At 39.7% G+C, this 16,253-nt stretch overlaps 1 protein-coding gene across 2 annotated transcripts in view; it reads right to left on the reverse strand.

Annotated features, from left to right (window-relative positions):
* MTMR7 (myotubularin related protein 7) overlaps positions 1-16,253 on the reverse strand; it is a 114,658-nt gene that overhangs the window by 67,192 nt on the left and 31,213 nt on the right. For both annotated transcript variants that reach the window (XM_021942024.2, XM_021942023.2), the window contains exons 2-3: positions 7,930-8,052; positions 5,902-6,064 (exon numbers count right to left, since the gene is read on the reverse strand). In XM_021942024.2, the coding sequence (XP_021797716.1) occupies positions 5,902-6,064; positions 7,930-8,052 (286 nt within the window). The remainder of the gene's footprint in view (positions 1-5,901; positions 6,065-7,929; positions 8,053-16,253) is intronic.

A 16,253-nucleotide genomic window follows, 5' to 3' on the forward strand; every position in this document is an offset into this window, starting at 1 on the left:
CATTCCATTATTTGTATATCCCATGTTTTCTTTATCTCTTCATCCAATGACGGATACTTAAGTGGATTCCACAACTTGGCTACTGTGAATAGTGCTGCAATGAACATGTGAAAACACATGAGAGCAGATGTTTCTTTGACTTATAGATTTCAGTCTTTCCAGTAAGCACTCAGAAGTGGGATTATTGAATCATATAATTCTATTTTTTATTTTTTGTGGAACCTCCATCTGTTTTCTGTACTAATTTACATTCCCACCAACAGTGTATAAGCATTCTCTTTCCTCCACGCCCTTGCCAAAGCGTGTTATCTTCCATCTTTTTGGTAAAGACTATTCTAACAGTTGCGAGGCGATATCTCACCGTGGTTTTAATTTGCATCTTCCTAACGATTATTGAGGTTGAGCATTTGCTCATGTATCTGTTAGCTATCTACGTCTTCTTTTGTGTACTCTCTTGAGGTCCCTTGTCCTTTTCTTAATCAGAGTACTTGTTTTTTTTTTTTTTCCTATAGAGTTGTCGGAGTTCCTGATGTATTTTGGGTATTAATCCCTTATCAGCTATATGGCTTCCAAATATTTTCTCCCATTTCCTTTGTTATGCAGAAGTTTTTTATATTTTAGACAAATCTTTAATAGTTACAGAATCTGAACAGAGAGAAAGTATTTGCCTACTCTAGGAAGGTCATATCCCTCAGCTGATTTTCTACCCACTCTTAAAACAGGCATGTTAAAAGTTCCACTGGCTTTTCCCATCACAGTCTGAGCCAACAGACCCAACATAAAACATCTTTTGCTATTAGTGACCAGCAGCTTTCAGCAGGAAGTGCACCGAAGGCCTCACCCTAAGGGGCCGCATTACACAAGAGCTCCTCCAATAAGAAGCAAATACTCAAAATGCCTTTGGATTGTGGGAGTAAACTGAATGTGCATGTTTAATTTTTTTAAAAATTCAGAAAAAGTTAATGTGGAAATCTTGGTATTTACAGTATCATACATTATCTACTTAAATCATATAACTAATGAAACAGGAGTCCAGCTTTAATGTTTCTCTACCCAGAAAGCGAAATGGTAATTTCTAAAATACTACACGAAATTAAGGATGAGTAACATTTTGGCTGTTTCTAGGAAGACCAAATCAGTGTTTCAGTTGAAAGCAGAGCTCAACCCAAGCATACAGATCCATGTTTTTGCTGATTTTATTCTAGCACCGGTGTCCACTGTGCTCCCCTTAACCTAGGGAAGCCTGTGGCACTACAGTGCAGCTCAGTCTCTATTCCCCTCCCTGGCTCCTTCACTCTCAGAAAACCCCACTTCCTACTTCCCATAGAAAATGCAAGACATCAGGTGGAAACTCTCAACTTGGAACCACCAGGCGAATAAATGGGGCTGCGTCCGTACACAACCTTTGCTCCTTCTCTCCCATAAAAAAGAAAGCGTGCTCCTTCTGCCAAAATAAGGGAGAGATGTGGGTACAACAAAACATTAGGGAAGGAAGGAAAATAACCTAGCTTGTTCCCTAGGTACCAGATTAAAGGTTATAAAAACAGAATATTTAGGATAAATATATGGAGGAATTGCCTCTCATTATAGACTAACTGGGAGAAGCAACAAATAATGTAACATTAAAATCAAAAGTATTTTAAAAATGAAGAGAAAAAACAAACATGAATCAGCATCAGCAGAATGTGAAGGGTGGGAAAGGGAAGGGAAAACTTACCAATAGTCATCAGGACAGAGATGTGAGAGTTTTTTTAATAACCAAAGTAACTACTGAAAGCTAAATTGCATCAAACATTATGCTGAATTCAGGCAACTTAAAATAACTGTAGTTGAAAAACCGTTTAGAGTGGGGTGAGAAGATAATACAGCCATTACTGGATTTTGCATATTTAAAATAAAAATGAGGGTGCCTCACCTTATCTGTCTATTGTAAACAAACAAGTGTTGAAATTAAATATTAGGACTGTTAAAGCTAACACAGCGGAAAAGGGTGCTACGCTCTGATAAAAAAGAAATTACCACTGCAAAAATTGCTTAAACATCAATGACTTAGATAAGGAATATAAAAAGTTACCAATTAAGCACATGAGACTACTTCAATCATGAGATTTTTTTTAAAATAAAAAATATCCAAAAGAATTGAGGAGTGAGATTCTAAAAAGAAACTAGTTTAGGAAAAGGGAGAAAATAAACAAAAGAAATTATTTAAGTGTTGAAGCGCCCACAAACACTAAAGAAGGAAAGATAATTGATACAAAAAATAAACAGCAGGAGGCAAACTGGAGGGAAGAGAGGAGAGAGGACATGGGAAAAGCTGAAGTCCCCTGAGAAACAGGGGTCTTTTCACCAGAAAAGCTGAGATCCGTATTAATACATTCGATCTACAAGGTTAACTGATCTCATTTGAGCCACAACTCTTATTTTAACCTAAGTTAGTTCTTTACCAAGAATGAAAGAGCTTCCTGCATTTGGACATGTTATGTTTTGCCTGAGATCTTCTATAGTCCGTGACCAAATTCTTATCAATCTTTATTCACACAAAAAGCAAACCAATAAAATCGCTAATTTTTTAATAATTTGATTTACCCTTACACCAGAAATCCTAACTCAGTAAAGAGAGAATCTCAACATGTATTTTAAGTTGCCTGAATTCAGCAGAATGTCTGAAGCAATTTCGCATTTTTTTTTCTTTTTCTTTTTTATTTTATTATACTTTAAGTTCTAGGGTACATGTGCATAACGTGCAGGTTTGTTACATATGTATACTTGTGCCATGTTGGTGTGCTGCACCCATCAACTCGTCAGCACCCATCAACTCATCATTTACATCAGGTATAACTCCCAATGCAATCCCTCCCCACTCCCCTCTCCCCGTGATAGCCCCTGGTGTGTGATGTTCCCCTTCCCGAGTCCAAGTGATCTCATTGTTCAGTTCCTACCTATGAGTGAGAACATGCGGTGTTTGGTTTTCTGTTCTTAGCAGTTTCGCTTTCAATAGTTACACAGGTTCTAAAACACCTCACACCTCTGTGTCCCTCTGCTGACAGCTGGAAACTTTTCTCTTCCCTTCCCCACCCTTTGCATTCTGCTGATGCTAAGGTTCGGGGCTTTTTCTTTTTTTTTTTTTTTTTTCTATTTTTAAAGTACTTTTGATTTTAATATTAAATAACAGCAGCTTTGAAAATATCTCCTTCAGAAACCTGGACTTAAATGAATTCCCAAACATTTCTTCTTATGTAAAAACAACTGTTTTGCCCTCTATAGCAGCAGTCTACAACCTTTTTGGTACCAGGGACCAGTTTTGTGGAAGACACTTTTTCCGTGGATGGGGGTGTGGTTGGGGGATGGTTTCAGGATGAAACTTCCACCTCAGATCATCAGGCATTAGATTCTCATTAGGAGCACACAACCTATATCCCTCGCTTGTACAGTTCACAATAGAGTTCATGCTCCTAAAAGAATTAATGCCACCGCTGATCTGACAGGAGGTGGAGCTCATGCTTGCATGCCCGCCACTCACCTCCTGCTGTGCTGTGCTGCCCGCTTCCTAACCGGCCATAGACTGGTACCTGTCTGCGGCCCAGGGGTCGGGGACCCCTGCTCTATAGAACCTTACAGTTAGCTGGGTGTCCATAAAGAAACCGAAAATATGTGAACTTTGTTGGTGACTAACCAGAATATCGCCAGAGCTACATTGTACGACTAGAATTCAAAGTACACCTCCCTCACCAACCACACACATACACCCTTATTCTCATATCCTTAGAGGCAGTGGAGGGTGTATTTTATAAAATATCTTCAGATGGTTCTGAAAGGCCACCCCATCCCCCAGCTGAAGGCCACTGTTTCATGTCAAACCCCTTCCACATTTCCCCATCTCCCTCTAGAGTCAAAGTCCTGCTTCCAAAGTTACAGCCTATAATGTGCCCTAATTTTAGCATTGCCTTTAACATTGCACTGTGAACTGCTTGCGTTCTATTTCGCCTTCCCTCACTTACTAAAGCACTACATTTTAGGCAAACTGGCGTTTCTAATACCCATGTTTCAAAATGCTGGCGATTCTTTTTAACTCCTCTTAGGTGATGGCTTTGATTCAATGAATTACTATGATTTCTTTTAGAAAAGGTAGCCAGTCAGATCTCTGGCTACATCTAACACCTAACTCCCAAAACTTCATCTTTTAAGGAAAAAGTATCCCTTTCGAAAATGGGGGAAGATAGTAATTTCCCCCTCAGGGATCCTCACAGCGAGAGTCCTGGCACTCGCTGCCTCTGGGCCGTGACCCTCCTGGTCCCTGTGATTCACTCTTCCAGCTGCTCAGCCCTTTCCCGGTTCGCCAGGCTATTCCTAAATCCCATTAATCTGCTCAGAGCACATTTATTGCTCAGTACTTCCATTAATCAGTGACACAGAAACTGTTGCACAGAATTCTCCTCACATCCTCTGCTGCGTGCAACCTAGTGTACATCTTCCCAGAACTTCTGTTCCAATTTTAGTGCACCCTCCAAAAAGTTCAACTGCTTTTCTGGCTTACTCTGCCATTCCTGTAGTGCACTTGGATGAAAAAGCCTCAACCAACTGCCTTTAGAGGGAAACAGTGTAAAGTAAAAATTACCAGATTTTGACAGCTCCCTGGCATCATTTCCATTCAGTAACTTTAGCTCTTAGCTACCTACAAAGAATATGGACAAATCATGATCCAACCAAATGCCTTGAAAAGTTTATAATTGAACTTCTTGTCCTGAATCAAAACATATTTGGCAAAGTAGTTATCAGCACATATCTTATTTCCTTTATTAACTACTTCTGTGTAACACAACTGTTATATAAATGATCTCTTTTCACTGTATTCTTCCAAGAAACAGAGTATATTTCTTTTAAGGAAAACAACACCACAACTCACACAAGCCACACAGAGAGGCAAGAAACACTTCTTTTGAAGCAAACAGTAAGCTATAAATCTGAAGAGCCCAAGATGATGGCTAGAACAAGATAGCAATGGCGAGAACATATTTTTCAAATCCAAATGTTCTTCCCACTACATCAAGTCTTGTTTTTCTTTTTTCAGGAGAATCAGCAGATCCACACTCTGAATAGGCACTGATGCTAGTCTAGTTGTACCAACCTTGGAAAAAATAAATTATTATCAAAAAGCAATGGAGGGGCAGGCATGGTAGTTCATGCCTATAATCCCAGCACTTGAGGCTGAGGCAGGTGGATCACTTGAGGCCACGAGTTCAAGACCAGCCTGGCCAACATGGCAAAATCCCATCTCTACTAAAAATACAAAAATTAGCAGGGTGTGGTGGCGGGCACCTGTAGTCCAGCCACTTGGGAGGCTGAGGCATGAGAATCGCTTGAACCCGGCAGGCAGAGGTTGCAGTGGGCTGAGATCGTGCCACTGCACTCCAGTCTGGGCAATGTAGCAATAGTGTCTGGAAAAAAAAAAAAAAAAAACCCCAAGAAACAAAAAAAGCAATGGAGACTAAGCCTTAAAAGCCTCAAGAGGGAGAAAACTGCACTAGAACTGTCTGATATTTCCCACACAAAACAACTGGTCAGTTCTGTCACTGGCCCCATTCAAGGTGGCTTGAGTACCACAACATAAGGGCATAACTTAAACGCAATTTCACCCCAAAAGGAAAACATCCTATAACCCCCACCAAGATTAAGTGAATACTAAGATTCATGAAAGAGACCCACATAGTAAATAACTCGGGGGAGACTCTAAAAAACAAGAAACTCTGTATCAGATGATTATTCAGGCTTGTCCTCATCTGAGAACCAGACTGACACAATCCCTAAACCCCTATCATTTCTAAGCACCAAACAAATTCTTGAATGTGATTTGCGAATTTTTAAGAGAGGTTCCGTATTAAATGCCGAGTTCCTCTACCCTACCTGGCCTTGCAAGGCGTATCAGGGAGATGTACACGTCGTGGCAATCTCTTTCCTGAGGTATGATGAGCTGTATTATCTGAAAGTTCTTGCAGCGAATCAGCAGAGGGCATCCGGTAGCAGTCGTTGCCTGTTTCTCAATGGTGGAAATCTGACTGTGAAGAATCTAGAACCAAATGTTAATGTGCATAAGCTAAGCACAAATAACTAATGAATATGACAAGGACTAACATTTCGTTGTGGCTCAAACAATGACAAGACGCACTCCCCAACCTCTAGCTAGCTCAACCCTTGCACTCAGATGACAAGCACTGAGATGTTCCAGGTAACAACCAACTTCCTAAATTTATAATTTTATTTTTCAATACCAAGCTTCCTGATATCCAGGATAGTTATTTTGAAGCAAACCATTCAGCATATAAATTTGCACACATCCAGGTAAGGAAACATTTTGGTGGTCAGATGTGGAATGCACTTTATAGCTAAAATCAAACAAGGTCATGAGAAGTCAGTAAAATAAACTTCTGCAGTCAATACAAGTTAGAGATGGCTCCGCTGGGAGGTGCCACCATGCTCCTTAATTCCACATGGAATGTTCGAGTTCTATATCAACATGGGACTGTTGTTTTCTAAGCTGTTGGTGGTCGGGCAGGCTGCAAAAGAAGGAATTTATTTATCTTTTTATTTTTTAAATTAGTATTTTTATTGCAAATCATAGCTGTACACATTTATGGGCTAAAACGTGATGCTGTGATATATGAACATCATGTGGATGATTAAATCAAGCCAATTAACATAGCCATCACTTACCTATAGTTTTTTTTTTTTTTTAAACAATGAGACCCTTGAAATTTACTCTCATAATTATTTTGAAATATACATTGAGTATGGACACCTTGCTGTGCAATACATTTTCCAGACTATTCCTACTGTTCATTGGAAACTTTGTGCCCTTTTAATCAGTATCTCCTCATTCCCGCCCTCTCCTCTGCACTCCCAGTGTCTAGTAAAACCATCATTCTACTCTCTAAAGAGGAGATTTACTTTAAAGGAAATCATACTGAAGTGCATCTCTGGTGTTACAGGAGGCTCTCTGCTCAGTCTTCAATGGCAGCATTTTATTTTGTAAGTTTCCCCTCCACTAATAAGTGCCTGCCACCTTCTGCTAAAAATGTACCACTGTGCACAGAATATAGAAAAGGGAAATCTACAATTCAGGGATATCACCATTGGGTTGCTGAAAAAATAATAAGGCCAGGCACAGTGGCTCATACCTGTAATCCCAGCACTTTGGAAGGCCAAGGTGGGCAGATCACTTGAGGTCAGGAGTTTGAGACGAGCCTGGACAACATGGTGAAACCCTGTCTCTACTAAAAATACAAAAAGTCAGCCAGGCATGGTGGCATGTGACTGTAGTCCCAGCTATTCAGGAGGCTGAGGCAGGCGAATCGCTTGAACCCAAGAGGTCGAGGTTGCAGTGAGCCAAGATCGATCGCACCACTGCACTCCAGCCTGGGCAACTCCATCTCAATAATAATAATAATAAATATCTAATGGTTTCATCAATAAATAGCAGAAATACCTGATGATGAAACTCCTCTAGCTTTTCTTTCTTTTTAAAATTACCAGAAAAGTTGAGACAACATAATAAAATGACCAAATGGCTGCATCATAGGACCGTACAAATAGAGAATATTGCAAATGGAGCACCAGAGGATGGCAATGCTGAATCTGGCCTACTGACATTATTCAATCTCTCCTTGACAGCTGTGACAAGAAGCGCTTGTATCTTCTGGCTATTTCTAAGTCTCTCTTTAGTGATGTTCAAATAATTCGGGTTTAAAATGAATAAGTAGATCAAGTAGATATGACTATACAGAAAAAGGCCAAACACACATTCCAGAAACAGTTCCCTAACACCCAATCACCAAAAGCCCACTCATCTCACCCCGAGGAAAAACGAATGGAGGGCAAAAACTTTTTACTTCAAACAACGCAAAACAAGGAAAGCTAAAAATAAAGAAAGCATACCCATGTTTCTTTTCTTGTGTCAGGTGAATTTTCCACGAATATGACGTGAGTAGCCGTCAAATACAAAGTACCTAGAGCTGCTTTTTTAGGAGACACTCGATCTACCAAGCGGACATTTTCAACCTAGAGAAATCGGCATGATGAAAAGAGTTACCATAAAGCAGAAGAGCAAATCACAAAATAAATAAGAGGGTAAACTCATACTTACTCCAAAATACAATTTTTTGAGAATTCCCCCAATAATAAAAGCCAAAAAATGTTCCCTTAAGTTAACCGGATCTCAGAGTATCATTCTGTATATTAAAAGATGAAAATTCACCAATTATGAAAATATGACTTTAAAGGTACCACAAAAGATTTCTAGACCCTATTAAAAATACCCTGAGTTTTACAATGGTCAACACTTTCATTCCATTGTAATTGTAGAACATTTTTAATTTAAAGCAGAAAGCGTATGTGTTACAGTTCTGAGTTTACACTATGTATGAATGACATTCTATGAAAAAGAAAACAGCACATGTTCCTATGTGTTTCTAAGTTGCAGAAATGGCCTTAAGGCTGTTTGCTTCCATATAAACTAGTAGGAAGTATAAACAAACATATGGGAGAAAAAAGTATCAGAGAAGTGTATATAAGGAAAACATACCATTTCAAGATCCTTACAATCTTTCTAATGAATGGCATTATCACCACTCAGCTAAAATCCAAACCGCTAGAAGAGATTCCTAGAAACAATTTTTATCAAGCATATATCTGTTATACGCAGAGTAATTTCAAGGATATGTGCACTGAGATCATCCTAACATGAAATGCAATGGAAATGACAAGACAATCTCAACCCGGCCAGACAAAACGGAAGCAATGATGACTCTAGTAAGACACATCCACCATAACCACCGGAGGAACATTCCTGTAATGACCACAGGGCACAGCAGTCCTACCACTGCTAAGGATCAACCACCTGCAGAGAAACACTGACTCATCCCTCAAGTCAAAATGGTATTTGCTTCCATGAGGCAGCTTAGGAACTAATACATTGTTTTCGCTCCATTCTTCAGTTTAAATAGAAGCTGTGGGCTGGTGCGGTGGCTCATGCCTATAATCAATCCTAGCACTTTGGGAGGCCGAGGCAAGTGGATCACCAGAGGTGAGGAGCTCAAGACCAGTCTGGCCAACATGGTGAAACCCCATGCCTCTACTAAAAATACATACATTAGCCTGGGGTGGTGGCGGGCGCCTGCAATTCCAGCTACTCGGGAGGCTGAGGCAGGAAAATCACTTGAACTCTGGAGGCAGAGGTTGCAGTGAGCCGAGATTGTGCCACTGAACTCCAGCCTGGGTGACAGAGCGAGACTCCATCTCAAAAAAAATAAATAGGCCAGGCACAGTGGCTCACGCCTGTAATCCGAGCACTTTGATCACGAGGTCAGGAGTTCGGGACCAGCCTAGCCAACATGGCGAAACCCTGTCTCTACTAAAAATACAAAAATTAGCTGGGCGTGGTGGCGGGCACCTGTAATCCCCGCTACTCGGGCGTCTGCGGCAGGAGAATCGCTTGAAACCGGAAGGCGGAGGCTGCAGTGAGCCAAGATGGCGCCACTACATCCCAGCCTGGGCAACAAGAGGGAAACTCCGTCTCAAAAATAAATAAATACATAATAGAAGCTGTGGTCCTGATCTAGTTTAGGAGTCTCAGACTGCCCATCTACTCCAGGGGAGAGCCAGGGGAGACCCAAGAGAGTAGCAGACCTCGTGAACATTCCTCGGAACACGAAGAGCAAACAGGACCCAAGACCTCCCATTGCCTCAGTCTCCTTTAAGCCCTTAGAGCCAAGCCAGCCCTCTAGGAGTAACTCTAGAGGGTCCCATCTCACTTCCTCCCAATTTTCAGAGATCTACTGAGGTCAATAAAGAATTAGGTATTATAAATATTTGCAGTCATACAATTCACTCCCGAGCATTGTGAAATTCCTGAAGACTTGTGAAATTCTATGTATGTTAAAGGCATTCATTCAACAACAGTGCCCCTCACCTACCAGGTTATGATTTTTTCTTACAAGTATTCTTTTGTTACAGATATGCTGCACATTCTTTTGTATGGTTATCCATCATGGTATATTTTTTGCGAATGGTGTTCGTATCACTGGTTTACTTTCCTACTGAATGATTAGCATTTCTTACATATTTATAAGAACTGTTTATATAGTAAGGATAGTAGCCCAAGGCTCAATGAGTTTTTATAACTGCCTCCTTAGCAAACTTTGTTTTAATTAATTCTAGTATAAATCTGTTGAATGTTCTGAGTAGACAAATATTTTCTGTAATAATTTGTTGCTTCCTTTCCAGTATTTATCTTTTTTCCTTGTATAATAGCATTAATTAGAAACTTCAGAGTAACTATAAATAGCTTGGAGACCACAGTCACTCTTGCATTGTTTTTCACTTGTTTAATAACAGCTTTGTTGCGCTATAACTCATATACCATATAATTCCCCCATTTAAATGTACTAGTCAATGGTTTTAGCATATTCACAGCACTGTATACACCATCACTGTGCAAACAACACACCTATTTTAAAACATTTCCATCACCGCAAAAAGAAACCCTGCACCCATTACCAGTCACATCCCAGTTATTCCCCCTAGCACTCCAGCCCTAAAAAATCAATTTACCCTCTGTCTCTTTAGATTTGCCTATTCTGAACATTTCGTACAAACGGAATCATGCAACCTGTCATACTTTGATACTGGTTTCTTTCACTTAGCAATCACGTTCTCAATCTATGTTTCAATCCCAGTTCATCTATTTGTAGAATGTATCAGTGCTTTATTTTTTGTTGCCCAATGATAGCCTATTATATGGATATATCATATTTCATTTACCCATTCATCAGTTGATAGACATTTCAGTTGCATCTACCTTTTGACTACCATGAATAATGCTGCTATGTACTTTTGAGCGTAAGTTATTGTGTGGACATATGTTTTCATTTATCTTGGCCATACTTAGGAGTAGAATTGCTGGGTCATTTGGTAACTCATATAGTAAGGCTTTTGAAGAGCTTCTGGACTATTTCCCAAAGCAGCTGTGCCATTTCATATTCCCACCACCAATATACAAGGGTTCCAATTTCTCCACATCCTTGCTAACACTATTATAATCTCTTTTTTTGATGACAGTCATCCTAGCATGTGATCTCACAGTGGTTTTGATTTTCATTTCCCTGATAGCTAACAATACTGAGCATCTCTTTATGTGCACCCATTTTTAATGGAACACTTACCATCTTTTACCATTGAGTTTGATGCTGATACTTATTATTGCATTGTGAAAGTGACCTGATCCTAGTTTACTAAGAATTTTGATTTTTAAAAATCAGAAGTGAATGTTATGTCTTTTTGATATGTACTTGGATAAATATTTGCTTTTTTAACTCTAGTCCTAAATTATCAATAATAGTAATAGATTTCTTAATCTTTCAAAGAGTCTTGTGTTCCTGGTATATGGCCAACTTGGAATCACAACTATGTAATTCATACATAGTCATTATGTATTGATATTTTAATATTCCTTGTATTTTCCCTGCCGTAGTTGTTATTTTGATTTTTTTTTTCTTTTGCATCTATACTTTTAAGAGAGAACCTGCATGCCCTAGCCTATTCATGCTGCTTTTATCAAGTGAATTAACCATGGTTATGATTACTTCAATTAATCAGGAAGCTTTCAACATACAAAGTATTTATTAGTTGAAACAAGTATAGTACTTCTTTATACAGAAATAATTCTTTAGTAATGCTTTCCAAAATTTGGCAATAATTCCTACAGGTCCCAGAACTGTCAAAAGCAATTTTCAAGATACAGAGGAGGAAAAAAGAAATAAGGAGGGCAACACCAACAGTATGATTTCCCAGCAACACTAACAATTAAAAATGAGTTACAAAAATTAAAATTCAGTTGTCTTAGATACGTTACGAAGTCAGAAAGCACTGTTCAGGGACTACCTCACAGTTTATACTAAGACGATGAAAACAATCTAAAATGAAATAAATTCAGAGTTTAGGCACCATCTTGAAGACCCACTGACTCAATAATTCAGCCTTACCATTGGGCTAACTTAATTCTATCTCACCTATACATATAATATGCTGTACATAGTACAAAGTAATAAGGCCAGTTTTATACTTAGGAGGAGCTAAGACTTAGGAAACAACCAGCTTCTCAAAACAAAATTGTTACAACTCATTTACACGCTCCCAGGAACACTATGCTTAAGACACAGGAGGCATCTGTACTCTGAAAAAGGCTATGCAAATCTATGCAAAAGATATTACAATATATTATTAATTCTTGGATGTACTTTGTTACATTCTGGTATTTCTAAAAATGGGACACATCTGATGATTGATGTGTAAGAAGCTATTGTGTCACTTCATTGGCAGTGCTTCTTTCTTCTTTTGTGGTACATAAAATCTTGCTGCCTCTCAGCATCACTGATGTCTTAGATTTGTTGAAATATGATAAATTTTAGTCTTTAGCACATAAAAGAGAATAACTGAAGCCATGGGACTAAAAAAGGTTACCCAGGGCGAGCAGGCAGAGTGAGAAGAGATCTGAGGAAAACCCAGTGTTTAAAGGTCTAAATAAAGAAGAGGAATCAGCAAAGGACAGAAACAAAGAAATGGACAGGTAGCAGGAAAATCAGGAGATTCTGTTGTCAAGAGGAAAGCAGAAGGAGTGTCCATGTCAAATGCTGCTGAGAGACAGAGTAGCGCAAGAACTTTAAGATGCCCACTGGATTCAGGAACATGGGGGGGCACTGGTGGTCTTAGCAGGAGGGGTCCTGGAAGCACGAGGATCAGAAGCCATGAAAGAGCAGCTTGAGGTGCCAACTCCCAGGCACTGAGAAAGTAGATACCACTCTTTGACAAAGTGGGGTTTGAGTGGGCAGAAGCAGATAGTCTGACCACTCAAACCCCACCCCGGAGCAGCAAGAGCCATGTTAGCTTTTCAGAAGCAACTGGCACGTCAAGACATTTTAAGGAAAGATGCCTATTAGTGCTACCAACCAGGCCATCTGCACTTGTGATACACACAGGAAATAAAATCACTCCATTAGGCGGGATTGAGAAATACATTTTAACAGATTAGAAGGAGAAGGGGATCACTGAGCAAAGATTTATCCTGCTTATGTTGTCTCTCCAGTCCTAACAAACTTTCACCCCCAGCTTTTAGAACTTGCCTTTTTAAAAATTAGGAAACATGTACTTACTTATTTAATGTTTAAAGATTCGGAAATGTAACAGGAAGAAAAGAAAATGACCCCTAGGACCATAATCCAACACGAGCACGGTTCGTCTTTTAGGAAAAACGCCTATACCTCATTTTAAGTGTTTTTTTGGTTTTGTTTTGTTTTGTTTTAATTAGGTAGTGAAGCACCACAGGAAATAATCCCCAGGGATGGAGTGAATAAAACTAATCTAAATTGTCTGATGGCACCGTTTCATTGCAGTATCCACCCTTCCTTTGCCAAAATCTTCAGAACAGTTGGCCATATACCATAATGCACTGACGGTTTGGAGGAGGGGAGAGTAATTAAGGAAGAGGTAGGTAATTAAAGAAGAGCTGTGCCACAAGCCAAGGACACATAAATGGATGGTGACTTGATCTGCAACCTGAACTAATTCAGAAGCAAATGATTATGCCAGAGGGGACTGTGAAAATGCAAACCTCCATGGGAACTGGCAGAAATTCTGGGGAAAGCTTTGGACTTCTAAAGAAAAGAGAACTGAGGCATTTCAAAGAACTATGTCAAAGAACTCCACCAATATCTCATGAATCAGGCCAACCCCAAGTTGTCAGTTTGTTTATGAAAAATCACCAAATAACAATAAAAACAATAACAAATATTTTTCGATATTTGATATCCATACGCTGTACAATTACTTTATATACCTGAGCTGAAGTTAATCCCCATAGTAACCTCCTGAATTACAGGTTCTTGCATAATCCCCATTTCATAGTTCTGTTGAACTTGAGACTTGACAAACTTTCCGAGGTCCTGCAGGGAACAGGTGGCGTGGCCTAGCCGGCCTGGGTCTCCAACCTTTTGGCTTCCCTGGACCACAATGGAAGAAGACAAATTGTCTTGGGCCGTACCACACACATAAAATACACTAACAACAGCTGATGAGCTTAAGAAAAAAAAAGGTCCATGCATAATTTTTGTGGTATCTGCCACCACAGATAGGCAAAAACATCCTCACATTCAAAGGGCAGGACACCCGGACTAGAACTAAAGTCTGTCTAACTTCAAAGCCATGTTCATCCTTCACCATGGCTGCTGTGGGCACTTGTAAATGCCTTTGAGGTCATTCTAGAATTGTTATTCAAAATTAATATGTTTAGCACAGTCAGTTAATAATTATTGTAAGAAATCTTATACATGAAATTAGTATTTGAAAATAGAATGTTGTAAGACAAAATTATACTGTAAAACTATATTCACAAATCACTATCACAATATTATTCTTTTAGATAAACCCAAAGACAAAAAGCTTGGTAATGGATATAAGAGCCCAAAGATTGGCACTAGCAGACTTTGGGGATTCTCAGAACTAATAAAAGAGAGAGAACACTAAACATCTAATTCCATTCAAAAAGATGCCTACGTGTGGCACTGTGTCAGGTTCTGCAAAAAAAAAAAAAAAAGCAAAAGGGTGAATAAGGTAGAGTCTTTGTCTATCTTCAAGAATCTTACGGATTCAATGGAAAAGACTGTGTCCCAGTTTAATGGCTTTTTTGAATTCCCGTCCCTCCTCTGTTGGGGTTAGACTGAGAGGAAAAAAAGGTTTCATCATCTTTTCTAGGCCAAGGCTGAAAATGTTCAGTCAAACCCCTGGGCCCCACAAGCACACGGCCAGGTCTGAAGAGGCCACCCCAGCCACCCAACACAGGTCCTTCTTGGCCTTCCCTTCACTGCCTGGGCGTCAGTAACACCTCATAAATCACCGAGAGACACAGCCTTTCTTCAGTGGTCCTCTATTGTGCCACCTTGGAATTTCAATCTTAGTAGAATGTGGGGTCTTTCTATCCTGCAGGTCAAATATTAAAGTGATGAACATTGAGGGTTCCAGAATCATCTCAGACTATTTGGGTAAGTAAAGTTGCTCTGTAGGACGAGGAATCCAAAGTGCAGGGCCAGGGTGCCAGTCATTGAAAAGGACACAAAGCAGTGGCACTGGCTACCGGCTTTTCTCAGGCCGAAGACCAAGTCCTCAAAACCATATAAATTAGGCTCCAGATCAATGTCAATCATCTGGGGGAAGAGATCCAGGGACTGTTTAACAGAGAGAAATCAAAATCTCTGCAGCAGCCAAAACCAAAGACAAGTTTATGTTCTAATCTAAGAAAAGCAGCTAGATAAATAGTTTGTTGTGCTAAATTTGGTATCATGACATTTTCTAACTCTACCAACATGAAAAGAAAAGTATTTGTGAGTCAAAAGGCCTGGGCTCTGGTTCTGGTTCTGAAATGGAACTGCTGGGAGTAGGCAGTTTAGACATTATCCCTGCATTTTGACTTCTATAAGGGACCTAAAAGGTCTTTAATGTCTCTCTCCATTCTAGCAGACTGCAGTTGTGACCCAGTGGTACTTTATAGACTACCTACAAGGATACAAAATGGCAACAGTGAAAATGCATACAATAATGACTCAATATTAAATTTTCTGGAAATTAAGCCACTCAGTAACCTGGGTGGCCAAGACGACTTTTGTGATTTACTGAGGAAAGGAAGCATCAGCCACAGCAGCAATGATGCTGTAACAGCCTCTGAAGCTGGTCCAGAGGCTGCACTGATATCCAGTGTTCTGGTCCCAAAGGACAGAGATAAGCATCCCAGGGCCAAGGGTACCCAGTCCACCAGCCTGGAGGAACAAGCTGCGCGGCCACAGTGGCTCATTTTCATCCTCCAGATTCCTTCCCCATCTCCAGCTCTTCTTCTTTTTTGCTTTTGTTGGAGAGTTAGGAAATCACTGGCTAGAAACCCCAGAGCACTTGGGAAGATTTCCTGAGTTATTTCTATCTCTCATAATTAAGTATCATTTGGATTTAAAACTGAATTGATGAAGTGTCTTGCTGTGCTCTTAAAAATAAAGACTTTCATTTGACTTTATTTTAAAATCTATATATTTAGCACATCCATCCACCCATCTTCTTTTCTTTTTGCAGTCTTTAATGTTGATACTCAGGCTACATGGCATGTGGAACAATCTTAGTGTCTCACATGAAATACTCACCCCTTGGTCAGGAAGTGCCTGAGTAAT

The sequence above is a fragment of the Papio anubis genome, chromosome 8, assembly GCF_008728515.1.
Source record: "Papio anubis isolate 15944 chromosome 8, Panubis1.0, whole genome shotgun sequence".
Taxonomy (NCBI): Eukaryota; Metazoa; Chordata; class Mammalia; order Primates; family Cercopithecidae; genus Papio; species Papio anubis.